The 19989-nt window shown below is 39.2% G+C and overlaps 2 protein-coding genes across 2 annotated transcripts in view; one reads left to right on the forward strand and one right to left on the reverse strand.

Moving 5' to 3' along the window:
* Positions 1 to 19989, reverse strand: part of LOC135687402 (uncharacterized) — a 47383-nt gene that overhangs the window by 2921 nt on the left and 24473 nt on the right. The window contains exons 15-27 of the mRNA XM_065203947.2: positions 19232 to 19401; positions 18543 to 18800; positions 17806 to 17920; positions 13759 to 14064; positions 7449 to 13187; positions 6614 to 6865; positions 6217 to 6342; positions 5319 to 5414; positions 4217 to 4312; positions 3472 to 3567; positions 2254 to 2349; positions 909 to 1004; positions 364 to 459 (exon numbers count right to left, since the gene is read on the reverse strand). Coding sequence (XP_065060019.2) covers positions 364 to 459; positions 909 to 1004; positions 2254 to 2349; positions 3472 to 3567; positions 4217 to 4312; positions 5319 to 5414; positions 6217 to 6342; positions 6614 to 6865; positions 7449 to 13187; positions 13759 to 14064; positions 17806 to 17920; positions 18543 to 18800; positions 19232 to 19401 — 7542 coding nt within the window. The remainder of the gene's footprint in view (positions 1 to 363; positions 460 to 908; positions 1005 to 2253; positions 2350 to 3471; positions 3568 to 4216; positions 4313 to 5318; positions 5415 to 6216; positions 6343 to 6613; positions 6866 to 7448; positions 13188 to 13758; positions 14065 to 17805; positions 17921 to 18542; positions 18801 to 19231; positions 19402 to 19989) is intronic.
* On the forward strand, positions 14104 to 18344 carry LOC148957886 (zinc finger protein 862-like). Its single transcript, XM_089114299.1, has one exon. The coding sequence runs from the start codon at positions 15316 to 15318 to the stop codon at positions 17002 to 17004; it is 1689 nt and encodes a 562-aa protein (XP_088970425.1). The 5' UTR covers positions 14104 to 15315; the 3' UTR covers positions 17005 to 18344.

Genomic DNA, 19989 nt, shown 5'->3' on the forward strand with positions numbered 1-19989 from the left:
TTTAAAGTTAATGAGAAGTACGCCAGCTTTTATCAATTCAAGGCTTTTAACAATAAGACTGAGTATTATTAAAGGGTGACAGTTCATAAACAGTTCAAGGGATACAGGATAAATTCTGGAGTGAGGAATAGCAGGGAATAGGATAATTCGAGAAAGTGCTTACTTGACAGAAACTTTATTGGGTTGAGCTCATAAGAAAAAGGATTAGTTAAGGTGATAAACTGGATGTTTCAAGGCACTAAATACAAACAAACGTAGCATCCAATAAGAAAAGCTTATTAGAAGGCCTATCGTCAGATGCTTTCGTTGGCCACTGAAACTTAAAACCAACATGGTGGATGAAATCATAGGAAAACAACAAACCTCTCTGACACCGTGTACCAACGAATCCCGGAAGACACGTGCAAACGCCAGGCCGGGCACAAATACCGCCGTTCATGCAAGATGGGAGACAGACACCTGACAGAAATAAATAGCAAACATAAAACTTTTGTAACTTATTAAAATGTTTTCAAATGGTTAAAAACAGTGACTACAAGGGCCGCCGAGAAATTAAGGATCAAGGAAGAGACCTAAAGCGATTTCAATTTGTAAGAGCTTAAGGTAAATACTTCAGCGGGTGAATTCTATTGTTGATTATTTAGGGGGGGCTGCAGACCCTGGAGGTCCTAAATTCTGTGCTTGTTACACGAAAACAAGTCAAAATATATAGCTCCCGCAAAAAATTTTATATCCTTGACTAGGTCAAAACAATTATGTTGTTTATAACCCACTTAGCGTAGTAGTTACCAGCTTTTTTAAGATACCAGACTTTTCTAACTGCAATCTCTATGAACCATTGAATAAGTTGTCTTTGATCAACAAACCACTGACTTTGTTCATGCAAGTATAAACTTATTAATACAAACCTTCTTGGCACTGTGGACCAACATATCCACTTGGGCATTCACACTGTCCTGGGCCGACGCATCGACCCCCGTTTTGACAAGTAGGATTGCATTGATCTGTAGAAAAAAGAGCTCTTTAAAGGGGGTATTATGTTAATAGAAACAAGTCAGGATGCTGAAGGAAAAAAAAGGTACTAGAAAAACAGAAACGTCAACATCTGATCTCGACTTCATTATGGAGAACTAAAATTTACCAGGCTACATTCTTTTAAAAATTGAAAAGTAAGAAAATGAAAATGAATTATTGAAAAATCAATAATTCTAGAAAATATGCAACAAAAAGGATATGTTTATTGAAGAAACATACACTACGATTTGCTATAATTAGCATGCATGGCGCGAAAAGAATTTTTCATAAAGCAAGATTAAATGTCCAGTGTCTTACTACCAAAAATTCATTGTAAGCTTAATTTTCTGTCATTCATTATGGCCAAAGCGAGACATATCAACAGCTTTACTATTTTGGCTCATATGAAAAAAGGGTTCGAACAGCTAAAACTTTGTTTATACTGCATAAAGTCATCAAGGATAACTTGACTTAACAAAGCAACCATTCTTTCTCAAGGGTAAAGATAGTAAATCTGAAAACATATGGTTTCTAGGATTTTAGATTTACTTTCATAACTTTACTAGTAAACTAGATAGTTTTGACTTATCAGAGATGAAGTAATTCACATAACATGTACGGACGCGATTTTGTGTTGTGATGGAGAAGAGACAAAAGTGTAAGGAAGCGGCGTCTTAATTCTTCTAAAAATTTATGAAATTACAGATAGAAAATAGCTTATCTAGATAGCTTACATAATATCATATAGATAGAAAATAGCAACTTAAAGTTGAGGCATTTAGAAATTGGAAGACTTTGGGTGTTTTTACTAAGCTACAGTGACTATGTAAACAAAGACTTTTATTCAGGCTTGCTTGAAACGTTTTAATAGTTGGATGTTGGGCTCGAAATCCATGAATGTCTTAAACTATTAGGGCAGCTAATATATATAGTAAAAACAATAATATCATAACATAAATGATAATATGATGATAATGTAATAAAATATAGATAGCATTATAGTATTATAATATAAATTATAATATAATATAGTATCATCATATAAATTGCTCACCAATTGCTAAAGCCTAGTTTACTTAAATTGCAGTTTTGGTGAATCAGATTATTTTTAGGAAATACATTCACTTGATTAAAGTGACTGCATCTTGCGAACAACACAATGTCTCTTCCCCATCCCTTAATGCAATAAAAGCGTAATCTATCGCTTTTTTTGTTTGACAACGCACAAGATTTACTTACGGAGCTGGCAAAGTCGGCCTCCATACCCAGGTGGGCACTTGCAGCTGTAAGGTCCATTGCACACCCCACCGTTGGCACATTTAATCCTGCAGATCACTGAAAAGAGGCAGACAATACACATTAAAAAGTTGTATTCAAGGTAAAGATATACTGATTATGGACGAGCAGAAGGATAGCCAGGTACGCTGATTATTCAAGCAATACTGGGGTCCAAGAAAGCAGATTGGAAGGCAGAGAGCAGGGCTTGGTCGTATTGATCGTGATCACAGGTTATGAAAAGAGGAAAGAGCTGTTGACGGTGACTTAACTGGGGATTTAACTGATTACAATCACGCACGCTATCAAATTGGCAAAATACAATCAGACATTAATCAGAAGGATAGATAGTAAGGTAATCAAATAATCGTGTGTAATCACCAATGAACCTAAACAAATCGCAAACTTTGAACTAGTGAAAGAGTCGCAAGGTTAGTTAGTGAAAAATAAAAATTTGAATAACCGGAAAGTAAGCACCCATTATAATTAATAAACAAATAAGTTTTTGGTACCACAAAAATAGCAAAAATAGCGGCACGAAATAGCGACTAACACTCTTCAGAGTATGAACGTCGTCCTTTTTTTTCTCACGTTACTTTCGATCCACAGCTGGATATAAATTTTCTGCTTATTTTCGGTCATTATCCGGTGTTTATTCTTTGAAGAGTGCAGAATGAAAAGTGCTGCAGTATGCACTGTTTCCGCAATTTTGTGCCAATTTCAAATGATAAAAAATACCAGACAGTTTTTTAGTGGAGAAATTATTGTCTACAATAGCCTATCATTGACTGATCCCAAGATAAATTGACTATGTATTGGGGGTCTAAGGAAGATAGGAGGACAGTCTAAATCTGGTAAGGATCTTAGTCTATGGACTCAGAAACAAAATTGGCAGCCTCTATTCTCTGCCATAAATCCAGATTGAAAACTTACGAGTGTCTCTACCATGAAGCCCCTCTTATCTTTGTTTCTTCGTTTCTTTCTTTTTTCTTATTATCAATATTATTATGAATTAGACTGAAATTATTCATTTCGCTTATATAAATTCATTCGAAATAGTTTTTTTACATGGCGGATTGTAAAGCAAATATTAATTTCTGAATTGTCACCATGTTAAATATGTTTCAAATGAAAACGAAAAATGAAAAAAAAACTGCTAAAAAGAAATTTCACTTGACATACTTCTTTCGCATCGCAAGCCAACGTAACCAAGGCGACAGCTACAAGTATTCTGACCAACGCATCTGCCGCCGTTTCGACAGGCAGGGGAGCAAAGTTCTGTGAAAGAGTAATGCAAAGATAAATACCATCGCGAAAAGGCAACAATAAATTTATATGTATATAGCAATCGATTTAAAAAATAAATTTCTGAAAAAACATCCCATTGGTTATGGTGCATTACTTTATTACAGTGCTGTATCTTTACAAAAGGTACAACAGTTTGATGAATCAATGGAGCCTGTGTTGGACTCGTCTTTCAGTTCACATTTCCGATAATATGAACTGATTTAATGCTAGAGGTTAGTAAGAAACCTAAATTCTGTATTTTTACATAAAGACCGGAGCGTATATAAAAAATGGCGAAAATTGCTTTATAGTCTATCATAATGTGTTCGTTGCCGTATAGGCAGAGTTGTACACGCTGTTTGATGTATAGAACAGGACGGTTCTAAGTTGCTGTTCAGTTGACTAATGATCGCAATAAGCGTGAATCTCGGAGTAACAACTTAGAACCGTCCTGTTCTACACACCAAATAGCGTAAAAATGACGAGTGAAAATTGATTCTTATAGGAAAGTAACTCTTTTAAAAGTACAGACTTCCCGAGTAAAAGAGAATCAAATGGAGCAAAGGCCCAACGAATCGTAGAGAATAACAAACTAATGGCCTAACTAATTTATGAATAAAATAAACTACGAAAGACTCACTTTGTCTGCAGTCCTTGCCTCCATAGCCATCTTTGCAAAGACACATGTTAGGTTTCTCACAAACCCCACCATTGAAACACCCTTGTAGGCACAATGCTGTAGAAGGAAGAAATCGTTTCAGTTTCATTCTCATTTAAGATAAAACGAATAATATTTGTGCTAAATGCATGGAACTGCAAAAATTTCCAGCAACCATAATACATTGCACTCAAGCTGATTCAACTACAGTGCCTGCCAAAAATATTTGAAGCACACAGCAACTTGCCTCGTATTTCATATCTCTAATGTTTTATCCCGAAACAGTGCTACTCCTAATTTCCTACGCCGTTTTAAAATAAACCAACATTGATTCCTGGGGGAAGAATGGCTGAATTTGACATTCAAAACTGATGTAAGTGTTCTAAGACTTTTGACAGGCATTGTAGAGAGCATTTTCTTTCGAAAAAGATACATGAATTAAGTATCACAGTATGAAACTCAATTACAGTCCAACTGCCAGACTGGGAACTCTGCGACCCGTCACAAATTGACGCATGCATGAGTGTGACTGCACTCACACTCAAACTATGAAAGACAGATACAGTCGTGTGCAAAAGTTTAAGACCACGTAACACTTTTTCCCGTTTTCTTTAGGTAAACATCAAAATAACATTTCTTGTTTAAAAAAACGTTCTACTGCACTTCACTGGAATTTTAAAGTAAAAGGTGTACGTATCAAATATATCTTTAGAGTATATACTTATAATGATAATATTTAATGCAGTATGCAAACAGTATTTCCTGGTTTTAAACCTTTGCACATGACTGTATATTTGGAAACGAATACTTTGAACAACATCAGTATTTGAAAATGCATCCATTGCCTTGGGCTTTGAAATTGCGACATTGCAAACAAGGCCTAAAGTCTTCAATGGTCCTTTCGTTTTATTTGCAAAGCGGTTTAAACCATTATGAGCAAAGTAAATGGCTCGAAATACTTAAACTTTCAAATGGTTCGATGTTTAAAGTTTAAACTTCAGAAAGAAATCCTGCTTAGATGTCCAAAAGATAGAGATTTTCATTCACATTGAAATTTACTTCGATTGAATTGAAAAAAGCTTACGTATTTCGCATCTGACGCCATAGTAGCCTTTTGGACAACCGCACCTGTTAGGGGCAATGCAACTTCTACCTGATGTGCAGCGACGGTAGCAGATGGCTAGGAGATAAAATGCAGCACATTAGAATATGATCATCTACAGAATAGCAATTGCATAGCAAAGTGATCTCATGGACACTGCAGAATAACGTAAATATGAAAGAAAGGTCTTATTAGTGCCTACAGACGTTAGAACAAGTTTTTACTTGGAACAATTGTTAGGCCTATAGCCCTAACAAGGAAAAGGGAGGAGGGAGTAGGAGGAGAGGGGGGAGAAGATCAAGCTTATTTATTTTTGCTTTGAATAAAGACAGGTTGTAAGAGTCTGAGAAAAAAGGAAGAGAGTAGAGCGTTCCAAAGTTTACATGATTTAAATTCAACATTATTCATTTTTAATGAAAAACTAAAAGCCTGTGTGTATTTGGGAAATGTCAAACATTCAAAGTAGACAGAATGCTACGCTGTACAAAATGGCTTCTTTCCAGAAAACCTAAAGATCAAGTATGACTTCGACCAAATACCTGAGTTGCCACATTTATTGAAAGGGTAGAGGCTGCACGCAAGTTTTAAAACCCGCGCTAGAAAATATCAGGTTGAAGTATTGATCGGTGATTAAAAAGTTTACGATTATTAGACTGTAGATAACTTGGGCAACTTTAGTGGCAAAATATTTACTTTTAGTTGTTAAAAGACGATATTCGCAACGTTATAAATAAGATATAAAACAGGCTTGTTCATAACTCATGTATTGTTTTGTTCCTTGCGTTGGCAAGGATTTCCCCAGAAGGTAAATTTTATCAATGTTTAAAGTATACAAATCCGGACTCTAAGTATACAAATCCGGACTCTTGCATCGACTTACGGTTGCAAATTTGCCCATTGCCTCTGTATCCAAACGGACACCTTGCACACCGGAACCTTCCCGGAGCAATGTCAAAACACCGGACACGTCGGAAACATGGTTTCGAAGCGCACGCTCGTGCAAGTTCTAAAATTAAAAACAAGAAAAAATTGAGTCAATCTTTAAAGGGCAAGTTAAACTTGAATAAACTTGAAATAATTCTCTTATGGATGCATTGCAGTGTATGAATTTTCGTTTCAATGAGCAATGACTCATCTCTTTCTCGAAAAATATATTCCGTGCAGAAAATTTGCTCCTATCACTTCAAACAACCTTTAATTTTTCATCACGTTTATGAACATTGGATAATACAGCGAGGCATGCGTATTAAGACAAAAGGGAAATCTACTAGACTCACTTTTACATTTGAATCCATCACCGAGATACCCTGCGGGGCATTTACCACATATGAAACCTGCGGAGGTGATCTCTCTGGAAACCTTTGCACATTTAACAAGAGGATCACAGGGGTTTGGAGAGCACGGATCTCGTTCTGTTGTTGGAGGCAAAACTTTCGTTGTAACGACTGCCTTCGTGGTCTTTTTCGCTGTGGTGGGGCTTTCTGTTGGGTCTGCTGAAGCTGTAGTAGTCTGTGGGGTAGTTGTTAGTACTAGAATGCGAAAGATGGATATAATCAAGAATGTAAATATGAACAACACTTCAAGGTTGTTGCTTCTAACAGTTATGATTCATCAAAATTGAAAATCCTAGCAAGTGTAGTTAAAAAAAAAATTCCCACTTTCAGTCTCAAAGTAAATGAGGGGTGAACAGACACAGAGGTTGAACAACTAGTCAATCAAACGCGCCCTTCAGCCCCCCTGTTTTATCGACCCAGATCTGGATATCTATTCCTGCTTACCTTTTGGACATTCTCCAATATGTAATGTTTATGCCTGAAGAAATGTGTTCCAATGAAGAAAAGGCAACTAAAATATTGTCCTAGCTTGGAATTGGGGGGTAGGATGGAGCCCTTCCCAAAAGGCCATTTGGCACAGACTGTGTTATCTACATTATTTTGATACTTTGAAAAGAAACTAATGGATAAAAAGAGTTGCTTTTACAATTATGAGCTTTGAGCAAGAGGATAATCAACTTTTGCAAAATAACTTTCTATGCTTTCTATGTTGATTTTCTATGCCCGAAATTTTACAAACTCAATAAAAAACAAATCAGTATTGAATAATGAAGCAAACCTCTGCACTGAATTCCATTGCCAATGTATCCATCTGGACAAGGCCCGCACCTAAATGAGCCAATACTGTTGGTACATGCAACCTTGTCAAAACAGGGAGTCGAGAGACACTCGTTGATGTCTTCAGTACAAAGCCTTCCACTCCATCCTAAATTGCATTGACATGAAATTTTATAATTTTCAGGAACGCACCTTCCATTGACACAGGGTGAGCTCTTGCAATGATCAATCCTCGTTTCGCAAAGTCGCCCTGTGACGCCCTTTGGACATGAACACGAGAAAGAGGTTGATGCCGCTTCTATTACTGTGCAGTTTGAGTCAATACAAGGATTTGGATCACAGGGGTTCTTGACATCGCAGTTTTCGCCGATAAATCCTTTATAGCACTTACACATGACCTTTTTGTCCTCATACACGCATCTTCCCTGGACACAAGGGTTTTCTATCTGGCAACCATCCCTGATTGTGTCACATGTCACTCCTCCATATCCCGGCTGGCACACGCAGGTCGCTCCAGTAAGTTGGTTCTCACATTTCCCGTTTTTACAAGGATTGTTGATACTGCAATGGTCGATGCGCGTTTCACATCGTCTTCCCGTGTATCCCGCGGAACATGTGCATGAAAATTCGCCTTGATTGCTAAAGCATTCTCCATGTGTGCATGGATTCTTTCTGCAAGCATCGACTTTGATTTCGCAAAGACTGCCGATATAGCCTCTCTTACAATCGCACTTAAAGGTCCTTCCTACATTCATGCATTTTCCTCCATTGCGACACGTGATCTTGTCACATGGGAATCGTCTCTTTAGACAGTTTTCGCCGTAGTAAGAACGATAACATAAACACCGGTAAGAGTCACCGAATCTCAAACAAATGCCACGCCCACCACAAGGCAGTGTTTCACATGGGTCTCTTTTAGTTTCACATGCTTTACCCCTATGCGTGTTTGGGCACTCGCAGTGGAAGTCCGATCCATTGTTTATGCATCTGCCCGTCTGGCATGGGTTAGATTCACAGGGTTGTATTTTATGATCACACAGTCGACCTCTGTAAGACTCTTTGCACATGCATTCAAACCCAGTGTTTTTGCTAATGCAGATGCCATTCTGACATGGATTGCTAGCACAAAAATTTTTCCTCTCCTCACAAAGAAGTCCTTGGAAACCTTGTGCGCATGTACAGTTAAACCCTTCCCCAACTGTCTCGCATGTGCCCCCATTCAAACATGTGACGGTCAAACAATGATTGGTCAGTTTTTCACACTGCCTTCCAGAGAAACCCTCGTAGCAGTGGCATTTGTAGTTGACCTGTAGACTTTCGCAGTCTCCTTGCTTGCATGGGCTACTCTCGCAATAGTCTATCTTCCGCTCGCAATGTTTACCCTTGAAGCCTGGGTTGCATTTGCAAGTGTAGTACCCTAAATGGTTGACACATGTGCCATTCTCGCAGGGGTTAATCACGCAGTAATCCACCTTCGTTTCACAATTGGTCCCTTCGAATCCGGCTGAGCACTGGCAGAAATACCTCGTATGTTGTGAGATACATCGTCCATTGATGCACGAGTTGTTAAGGCAATAGTCAATTCTCCTGTCACACGATTTCCCCTCAAAGCCCTCGTAACAAGAACAGTTATATCCTCCAAAATACGAACTACAATCTCCTCTTACACAAGGATTTGACCTGCAGAAATTTCTCGGGACATCGCAGAGATCACTTTCATATTCATCCGGGCAGATGCACTTGAAGCCCTTTAGCTCTTCAACACAACGTCCATTTACACATGGGCTTGACTTACAGAAATTAATTTTGGACTCACACAGGTCACCACTGTAGCCTTCGTCGCAATGGCATTTAAAACCATTAAAGAAATTAATGCAATTGCCATGTTTACATGGCCTGTCTTTGCAATAATCAGTTTGAAACTCACACGCTTTCCCAGTAAAACCATCAGGGCATTCGCAAACGAAATCACCTTTAACGCTTTTGCAGGTTCCATTCTGGCAAGGATTTTTCTCGCAATAATCAACCGCTCGATCGCAGTTCTTTCCTTTAAATCCAACATCACATTTACATTCGTAGCCCCTCTGCCTGCTTACACATTCACCGTTAAAGCACGGTCTGCTCTCACAGTAATTGATCTTCTCATCACACAGTTCGCCTTTATAGCCAAAGAAACACGTGCAATAGAACCCTGCATTTCTCTGAATGCATTCTCCATGAAGACAAGGCCGATTTCTGCAGTAATCTATCTTAGACTCGCATAAACTCCCAGTGTAACCTGTCAGGCATTCACATGTATACGATGAATTCAAACTACGGCAATCTCCGTTCATACATTGAATCCCTTTGCAATAGTCGATTCGCTGATCACATTTCTTGCCTTTGTATCCTGTATAGCAGTTGCATTTGTAATCCCCGATCAGGTTTTCACAAACTCCATTTTCACAAGGCACATTGTGACAGTAATCAAACTTTCTATCGCATCGTTTCCCTGTAAACCCAGCTTTGCACGTGCACTCGAAATCAGACTGTTTACTTTCACAGCTCCCATTACCACACGGCTCGCCTTCACAGAAGTCTATCTTCTCTTCGCAGTTCGTTCCCCTAAACCCTTGAATACATTCACAATTGTACCCTTCTCTATCCATCACGCAGCTACCATGCACACAGGGATTGCTGACACAGAGATCTTTCAACGTCTGACACAAAAGACCCTCGTAGTTACTCGGACACTCACATTCGAATGAACCGGGGACGGTTTTGCATTTTCCGTTCAAGCACGGACTGATATCACAATATGTGTTTGTCTTGTTACAGTGGATTCCCTCATAGCCTTGGTCGCAATCGCATCGATACCAGCTAGCCGTTGGTATGCATTCTCCGTGTACACAAGGCTTTTCAATGCAGTAATCACTAACCTGTTCGCAGAATCTTCCCCGATAGCCTTTAAAACAATCGCAGACATACCCATCGACCAGCGAACGACATTCGCCTCCGAGACAGTGATGCGACTCACAGTTGTCTTTTTTCTCGTCACAATTTCGTCCTTTGTACCCCCTGAAACAGTCGCATCTATATCCTCTGAATTCTTTCCTACAGGAACCATGTTTGCACGGATTTGCCTCGCAATAATCCTTTTCGACGTCACAGTTTTTCCCAGCATACCCTTCGAAACATAGACACGAGTATCGATCTTTACTGTTTACACAACTTCCATGGACACAAGGATTTCCATGACAATAGTCTCGTATCGTACAATTAACTCCTATATATCCTCCTTCACACAAACAAAAGTAAGAATCTCCGTTTCTTTCACATACACCATGCCTGCAAGGCTTCGAATCACATGGGTGGATTTTCACATCACACGCTTTCCCTTTCCAGCCTCTATCACAGATGCAATCATGGCTACCATTTTTAGATTGGCACAATCCATTAAGGCAAGGATTTGAGACACAGTGATCCTTAATTTCCTTGCAGTCCTTTCCTTCAAAATCTTGAAAACATTTGCAAGAATACCCTTTCAAGGAACTTGAACAAAGTCCATTTACACAAGGACTGGACTTGCAGTAATCAACTAATTTGTTGCATTGTTTCCCTGTCCAGCCTTTATCACATGTGCAGACATAGCTACCATTTTTGGTAACACAAACTCCATTGTTGCAAGGGCTCGATACACAATTATCTTTAACGTTCTGACAATTTTTTCCTTCAAAACCTTGATAACATTTACAAACATAGCCATTCAAAATACTTGAGCAAATCCCGTTGACACAAGGGCTTGATTCACAATATTCAATTATCTTATTACACTGTTTCCCTGTCCAGCCTCTATCACATGTGCAATCATAGCTACCATTTTTATTTTTGCACATTCCATTTTCACATGGATTTGATATACAGTTATCTATGACGTTTTGACAATTTTTTCCCTCGTAATCTTTAAAACACTTACAAGAATACCCATTCAAGAACCTGGTGCATATTCCATTTGAACAAGGGCTCGATAAACAATAGTCAATCATCTTATTGCATTGTTTCCCTGTCCAGCCTTTATCACATGCACAATCGTAGCTAGCATTTTTGCTAGTGCAGGCTCCGTTAGCACATGGGCTCGAAGCGCAGTTATCCATGACGTTTTGACAATTTTTTCCCTCGTAATCTTTGAAACACTTACAAGAATACCCATTCAAGAACCTGGTGCATATTCCATTTGCACAAGGGCTCGATAAACAATAGTCAATCATCTTGTTGCATTGTTTCCCTGTCCAGCCTCTATCACATGCACAATCATAGCTAGCATTTTTGCTAGTGCAGGCTCCGTTAGCACATGGGCTCGAAGCGCAGTTATCTTTGATGTTTTGACAATTTTTTCCTTCAAAATCTTGAAAACACTTACAAGAATATCCATTCAAGAAGCTGGAACAAACGCCATTAGCACAAGGGCTTGACTTGCAATGGTCAATAATTTGGTCACATTGTTTCCCTGTCCAACCACTTTTACATTTGCACAAGAATGTCCCATTTCTATTTTGACAATGCCCGTTCTTACACGGACTCGAGGCACAATTGTCTACAGTCGATTGACAATGGATTCCGGCGTAGCCTTGGAAACACTTACACGTGTATCCGTTCAAACGGCCCTCGCATATTCCATTGATACAGGGGTTAGATTTGCAGTAATCGATCACTTTAGTGCATTGTTTCCCTGTCCAGCCTCTATCACATTCACACTCATGGCTCCCGTTCTTATTAACACATGCTCCATTACTGCATGGGTTCGAGGCGCAGTTGTTTTTAACTGTTTGACATTGCTCACCTTGATAGTCACGGTAGCATTTGCAGGAAAAGCCATTTAAGAGGTTCTCACAAACTCCATTTGCGCAAGGGTTTGATCCACAATAATTCACCCTGCTCTCACAAGTCCTGCCTGTGAATCCCGGATCACAGACACAACGATAAATGCCCTCGTCGCTTCTACACAGCCCATTTTTGCATGGGTTCGACTTGCAAGCATCAGCATACGATTCGCAGTTTTGCCCGGTGTAACGAGCGTCGCATTTGCAAAGGTACCCAGTCACTTCATTATGGCATTTTCCATTAACACAAGGATTTGAATCGCAATGATTTATTTCTATTTCACAAAATTTCCCGGTAAATCCAGGCTGGCATACACACTTGTACCCCTGTATCAGATTCTCACAGCTTCCATTCACGCACTTATTATTTTGACAATAATTCTTTCTTTGTTTACAGTCAGGGCCTTCAAAACCTTCATTGCAAATGCAGTTAAAGGATGCCTCTGTTTCTGTGCACCTCCCATTACCATGACACGGATTGGAAATACAACTTAACACCTGTTGGCAAAGTTTCCCTTTCTTATTTGGTGGGCACTGGCATTTGAAATCTGTATCGGATATGGCGAGACACAAGCCTGATTTACAAGGAGAAGGAACACAAGGGTTGATCACAACATCACATTTCTTGCCAGTAAAACCCTCCTCGCACACACAACCAGGCTTTCCATTTGTATCAATGCAGGTGCCATGCACACAGCCAAATTTTTCGCATGCTTCGAACTCGCCACAATTCTTACCCCCGTACCCAGGGTTGCACTTGCATTCATTGCGGCCATTTTGTGGAACACAGTTGCCAAACTTGCAGGTTTTGGAGCAATTGGCGACTGTCTTCTCGCAAAGTGAGCCATCATAGCCATCAGGACAAAGGCAATAGTAATGCTCTGCAAGTGAAAGCGAGCAAGATTAATTAAAACGAATAGCATTAAAACTGAATCCACAACAAATGCAAATGGGCCTAAGTACAACGGTAGTTTTTTTCAAGCAACTTTTACAGAGTATCCACAACAAGAAAGTCTACTGTGCAAAATGTTATACAATTTTTCGTATAAGAGTGATAAAGTGCAAAATAGGCCTAAATCTAGCTGCCAGGCTTGTTGGTTCTGAAATCATTGATTTCTGATTGGTCAGTAGAGTATGGGAGAATTTAACATATTTGCCAATATAAGATTTGGAATCAATAATCGTCTAGTCATTGTAGAGAAAAAATCACTAGGAACCTCCTTTAAAAACCTTGCCACAGTACGTAATATGTTCGTTGTACCAGAGTCTTGGAAAAATTAACGACAAAATATACATTACGGGGAACGAGGTTAGAAGAAAATGGCGGTCGCAAGGCTGATGATTCTAAGGCCACTGAAAACGTTTTTAAGGAAGATTTTTAAAGTCCTGGCTATTTGACAAGCGAAAGATGCTTTGAACTGTATCGAGGAAACTATATCAAAATTAGCTTGCCTGTTCCAAGAGTAAAGTTCGTGTATCGTTGACAAATTCCTCCGTTTTTACAAAGGCAAGGTGAAACGCGAATATGCAATTCTTTGAAGACTTTGTAACCGCACGAGTTTTCTCCTAGCAGCACAAGAGCTGCGTTTTCAGGAGTTGTAGGTATATATGTAAGTATGCCATCTTCAAGCAAGGCATTGTCTGGCATGGGTGATACACTTGTAAAATTCATTTTGCCGATGCCGCCATCAAGCTGCTTGACAAGCACGTCTCCTACCAAAAGGCTGATTTCTTCCCGCTGCCTTATGGCACCCCTGCCTGAAAAGAAATATTAAAAACTCAATTATTACAATTCCATAAGTTTACATTGTTGGTAGAAAGATCTTGCCCTTGTCCCAAAGTTTGTCTTTTTTAAATGTTTTTTAATTTCATTTCTAAATATTTTTGAAAACAACATTACTGTCAAATTACTGTCAAATTGAGACTGATCTTCTTTCTTGCAAAATAGCGAAAGACAAAGAAGGTGACAAACAAATGTAAAACATCGCTTTTACAACTTTTAAATATTATATAATACAAATATTGAGAGCAATATTGATGCAATAAAACAAGACCTTGTTTGTGACATTTACCTGATCGAATTTGGCCCTATATACGATCCTTTTACATTCGTTCGAAAAATTTTTATCTACTTTTAACTTTGATTTCCAGGCCTTTAATCCTGGGGTATGCGCAAACGATTGTGCAACAACAGCCAAAACAACCAGGCCATGCCTCATCTCTTTCAGTCAATTAGAATCCACCTTGAGTTGAAAGTGGATTAAGTTGTTCAGAATAAACCGTTTACGCAACAAGAATTCGTACTAGAGCTTTATAAGTTCACTTTCTGCACCCAAAAAAACTGTTGTCAAGATCCTACGTAATAAATGGATAAAACCATTGCGAGTAGACCAGGGTTGCCAACTTGGCTTTTTTTAAGCCAAATATGTCAATTTTGGCTTTTTTAAATGCTGTTTGGATTTGGAAAAATATTTTGGCTTTTCGGCTTAATTTTGGCTTTTTTTATGTCCAAGAAAACTATTTATATTCTCAATTTTCCTATTTCCATAACTTGGGGAAACGGCTTTCAAGAGGTAGGAAACCTGCACCCCTCCACCGAAATGTTTTTTATAGCAACAAGACATCATTTCAAAAGCATCGTTCAATCAACTTTCTTTGTAACAATAATATTTTTAAAACAATACAATGGCTTCGTCAAACTAAAAATAGTTCTTTCAATCTGAAGATATCATTCTGAGTAAGTATCGACGAAAACGCGTTCTTGTAGCGTTATAGCGCTCAGAAATTTGAGCAGCCGAGAAAAAAAAGAAATGGCAACTAAGTGGAAAGGTCACTACGACACTGGAAGAAAATATAGTAAGAGTTGGGAGGCGAAGTTTTCTTGGGTTTCAAAGATGTCCGATGGAACCGAGAATGCACTCTGTAAGCTGTGCCGAACCTCAAAACAGCCAAGAGCATCGAACCTTGCAAATCACGAGAAAAGCGAGAAGCACGTGCGAAGAGTAAAGGATGCATCTACAACAAGGACACTACAAGTTGTGCATGTACCAAGAGAATAAGACGATGAAGCGTATTGAGATTGAGCTGGCTACCACCATTTCTTGTCATTCTGCAATCTTGACAATTGACCACCTTGGAGAGGTTATTGCAAGGAATGGAAAGGGAAGCAAGCTAGAAAAGATCAAGCTGCACAGAAGTAAGTGTTCAAAATTGGTAACTAAAGTGATTGCCCCTTCTATGAAAGATGACCTACAGGAGGACGTAAAGGGGAAGAAATGTTCTATTCTCGTGGATGAATCGACAGATGTTTCAACGAAGAAGTTGATGTGTGCTGTCATTAGGTACTACAGTGAGAAAGAGATGAAGATAGAAACGGCATTTGTCGACCTGATCCAAGTCGTTGAAGCTCGTGGAGAAGATATTTTTGTTGCCATAAAGAACTGCATTGAGGGAATTGGTCTGAAACTGGAAGACTGTGTTGGTTATGGAAGTGATGGGACATCTGTCATGGTTGGAGAGCACAATTCAGTTTGGTCTAGGATTGTTGCCGTTGCTCCTAACTGTCTTCAAGTTAAATGCATCTGCCACTCACTTGCTCTTTGTGTGCAACATTCCTTTGACAAGCTACCTTCTAGCCTTGGATTTCTCCTTGCAGAGATTCCAAAATGGTTTTCAAAGAGCACACTACGCCGAGAGGCTTTCAAAACGCTATTTTCTGTAAGGAATCCAAGTGGTGAGCAAAAAGGTATTGCTTCTTCTTTCGAAAGATACAGCAAGACGAGGTGGTTAGTGAGGGGGAAGGTGATATTCAATTGCCTCGTGAATTGGGAAGAATTAAAAGCCTACTATATGTCTGCTCTGCCAACATGCACACAAGGTGCTCGGTACAAAGCACGCAGTATTCTTGAAATGCTGAACAATCCGATCATACACCTCTACTTTCATTTTGTGTCCCCATTAGTGACAGAGTTTGAAAGAGTAAATGCATTCTTTCAGGCTACAGATGCTGATCCGGAAGAAATGCACCAAGAGCTAACAGCACATAGCAAAAGCTTACGAGGGAGAGCTTTTGATGAGTTCGGCCATCCTCTTCCTCTTCAGGCAGTTGATTTTGGAGGAAAGTTCGAAGAAGGAGTGAAGAAGTATGTTGCTGCTCACCAGGATAAGACTCTTGCGCAGGCTAACATAATCGAAATGAAGTCGCGCTGCCTCAGCTTTCTCGTTGAAGCGACGGAGCAAGTTGAAAAGCGTTTACCTGCTTCGAAAGACTTGTTTAAAGGTCTCAGTGATCTGCACCCAAAAAGAGTTTTGAAAGCAAATGCCAGAGTTCCATTTGGCCAGCTTCCTCTTGCACATCTAAGAGCTGCTAAATCAGATCAGATTGAAGAGCAATATAGGAAGATTGTTCATAGAAATTGGGAAGAGGAGCCAGTTTTCAATGGTGCACTGGCAGATGATACAGTCAAATTCTGGTCAGGAATCTATCATTTCCAAAATAGTCTTGGTCAAAATCCATTCCAAGAATTAGCAAACTATGCATTGGCTTGCTTGACCAACCCTGTTAGCAATGCAGTCGTGGAGAGAATGTTTTCCCAGGTTACAGCAGTAAAAACGAAGCTGAGAAATCAGATGGGACTAGAAATGCTGGCTTCCCTCGTTCGCATTCGTACAAAATTACACTTTGATGGGAAATGCTGATAAAAGACCTCAAAGTCACCAAAAAGATGCTTGACTTGTTCAACACAGAGCAGATGTACACGAGCACGCCAGGCACTAGCACTGCATCTCAGGCTAACAAGGATCCTGATTGTGAAGATGAAGGACTCTACTTTTATTGACTTGATAAACTGCTACGGCTCTTATTTAATCCTATTGAAAACACTTGAAAGATCCACTCATCAGCAATCACAAATCTTTGTTTGTTGAATATCTATAAAATCTTGTCATTGAAGAATTTTCATGTTTTCACTGTGTTTTCGCTATCTTTTCTCTGGCTTAGCCATTTCTTGTAGAACTGTACGCAAACTGAACTGGTCACGTAGAAATGAGTTTACTTGCATTTGATTATTCAAGTTCAAAATTACAAATTCCACTACAACCAAACAGATTTTGTGCAACTTGTAACCAGATCAGTCTGCGCCCTGGCTAAATTTTTTTCGATTGAATTGACACGATACGGCCCTCGAGGCAATCCACCAAATTAAATGAATTTGGCTTCTTAGATATTTAATTGGCTTTTTTGGCTTTTTATTGGCTTTTTCGGAGCAGAACAAATTTGGCTTATTTTGGCTTTTTTCTGACAACGGTTTGGCTTAAAACTTACGCATGCGCCTGGCAACCCTGGAGTAGACAGAAAACAGCAAGTGTAAACGCAAGGCCTATCAGGACAAACTATATCCAGATTTCTTCGGGTCTAGTGAAAACGGGTTCTAAGTCTAAGCAATGGTAAAGAAAGCTGAGATGCTGAAGTTGACACAACATTGCAAGTTCATAACAAACCTCTATTGGCACTCCAGCCGTATTTGTTAACATGAGGTCTGCAAACCTTGCACGGGTCGTCTGGATTCATCTCCCCGTCATTTCTGCATAGACCTTTGATAAGACAAAATCCATCCTAAAATGCAAAATCGTGACAGTAAAACCTGTATTGGTGTTTGAAGAAAACGCAAAGATTAGCAGAGTGGAGTTAGTCTAGGAAATGTTCAATTTACGTGCTGAAGATGGTTGCTTGTTGGAGTGATTGATTGATCGGTTCATTGATTGAAATGATTGGTAAATTGATTGGAGTGACTGGTTAAATGAGCGGATTGATTAGTTAATTGAGCGGAGTGATCGGTTGATGATGGTCATGATGATGATAGACTGATCATAGATTGATAAGGATGATTGATTGATTGGCTGGCTGATTGACAGGAATGACTGCTTGATTGAGGTAACTGATCCAATGATTGATAATGCAGACTCACTTATGTCTGATTATGATTGATGACAATGATTTTGATGATGATAACTATAATGAAAACATTTTTTATTTTATATTCTTCTACTTACAACAGTAACCTCACTTTACAAGTAGTTACTATCGGCTAGCCTGGTGACAAGTCTACTAATTTTACAAAAGTTATAACATTTAAATAAAATCATATGAGTGCAAATAATCTTTAGAAGGAGAGCACTTCAGGGTTGATAATTGTGGTAATAATAATAATGCCATAAGTGTCTTTAAATAATACTACCTTGACATCGCATTTCCTCTGCTGGTCTCTCCCACAAGTCAGGCATGTTCCATTGTAAACGATAACTGATAAGAAATCACTCAGTTTGCGCTGGTCGTTTGTCACACTGATTTGATAGCCATACGCAACCACATCGTCTTTGTTTATGTTTTTCGGCATGGCTGGCCTCGGTATGGCGCAGGAGACTGATCGATACGAGTCAAACATGGCTGCATTTGATGTTCTTTTTTGCTGGACTTGCCAAACACGTTTTACCAACTATGAGGCGAGACATGATATAATTATTACGAGAATTGTTGACAAAGGCTGGCTTGGTATAACCCCCGTCATAGAAAAGCAATAAACTTTTTTGTCGAAATAGAAAAGCCTTGTTAATGGGTTAAATATTGAATTTTGCATTTTATGTTATCGTATTTAAAAACTTTCAAAAATTTCATGATTAAACAACAAAGTAGCCCAATAAAGATACTTCTACTGTTGGAGGGGAGACTCAACAATATCGGTGTACAGGGATATGTAGTTATGAAGCCCTGTATAGTTTTGAAGAGGCTGCGTAACAAAAAACTCTTCAATCAAAGATCACACCTACACAACAGCGAATCTCCGTACACACTACTTCAACCCTCCCCCCCTGAAAACAGACAAGTAATTGAGATGACGTCATACTGCTATTAAAGAGTAACACTCACAAACATTGGGATAACACTACAAGTGAGCTGATGAGACTCCATGAAGCCGTTGCCAGTGATGACAGCCTTGCTACAATCGTTGTAAACTAAATCGCAGTCACTACTGGGCAGCACCGCGTAAACTTTCGGGGCCTGGGCAACAGGGATTGAGCAATCTGACGACGTGTACCCTAAAGGAACGAGAGGATTGATATTCAGATCTAAAAATGTATTAATGTTATTGCAAGGCCAAAAACTTTTTAATCTAATCTAGAAATTTCTCAAATATTTATGAACAGAATTCGAAGTTTCTGTTTCACCAGATTATCGTATAGTGCTCGATGCCCTATAGGCAGTTCTTTACACGCTATTTGCTTTATAGAAAACGCTGTTTCTAAGCTGCTACCCAGAGTTTCACGCTCAATGCAATTATCAGTTAACTTTCCCACCAAAATTTGGGCTCTAAGCACGGATTTGTCTTAAAATTGTACAGTGAACTCTCAGGGCCGATCTCTTGAATACCTAATACTTGCATCGGAAAGAGCACAATTAGTGAAAACTGAAAATCAGAATTGTCTCCTGAAATGGATTTGTGCAAGTTTCATTGCGAGTAAGATAAGCGAATTTTCTTGGTCTGAAGTGGCCTTGTGGCAGCACCACGCTACCCTGTGTCCTGGAGTTTATTGAACCCCACATGACCCCACTTTTCCAATGCGACCCTGTTAACCAGGTTACAATCATAAAAATGGCATTGAATTTTCCTTAAATAAAGTTTGAAG

This window comes from Rhopilema esculentum, chromosome 20 (assembly GCF_057945365.1).
Source record: "Rhopilema esculentum isolate cy_ngs chromosome 20, ASM5794536v1, whole genome shotgun sequence".
NCBI classification, from domain to species: Eukaryota; Metazoa; Cnidaria; class Scyphozoa; order Rhizostomeae; family Rhizostomatidae; genus Rhopilema; species Rhopilema esculentum.

Excerpts from the sequence above, each read along its gene's own strand:
- LOC148957886 (XM_089114299.1), top strand. The coding sequence starts at position 15,316 with ATGCATCTACAACAAGGACACTACAAGTTGTGCATGTACCAAGAGAAT.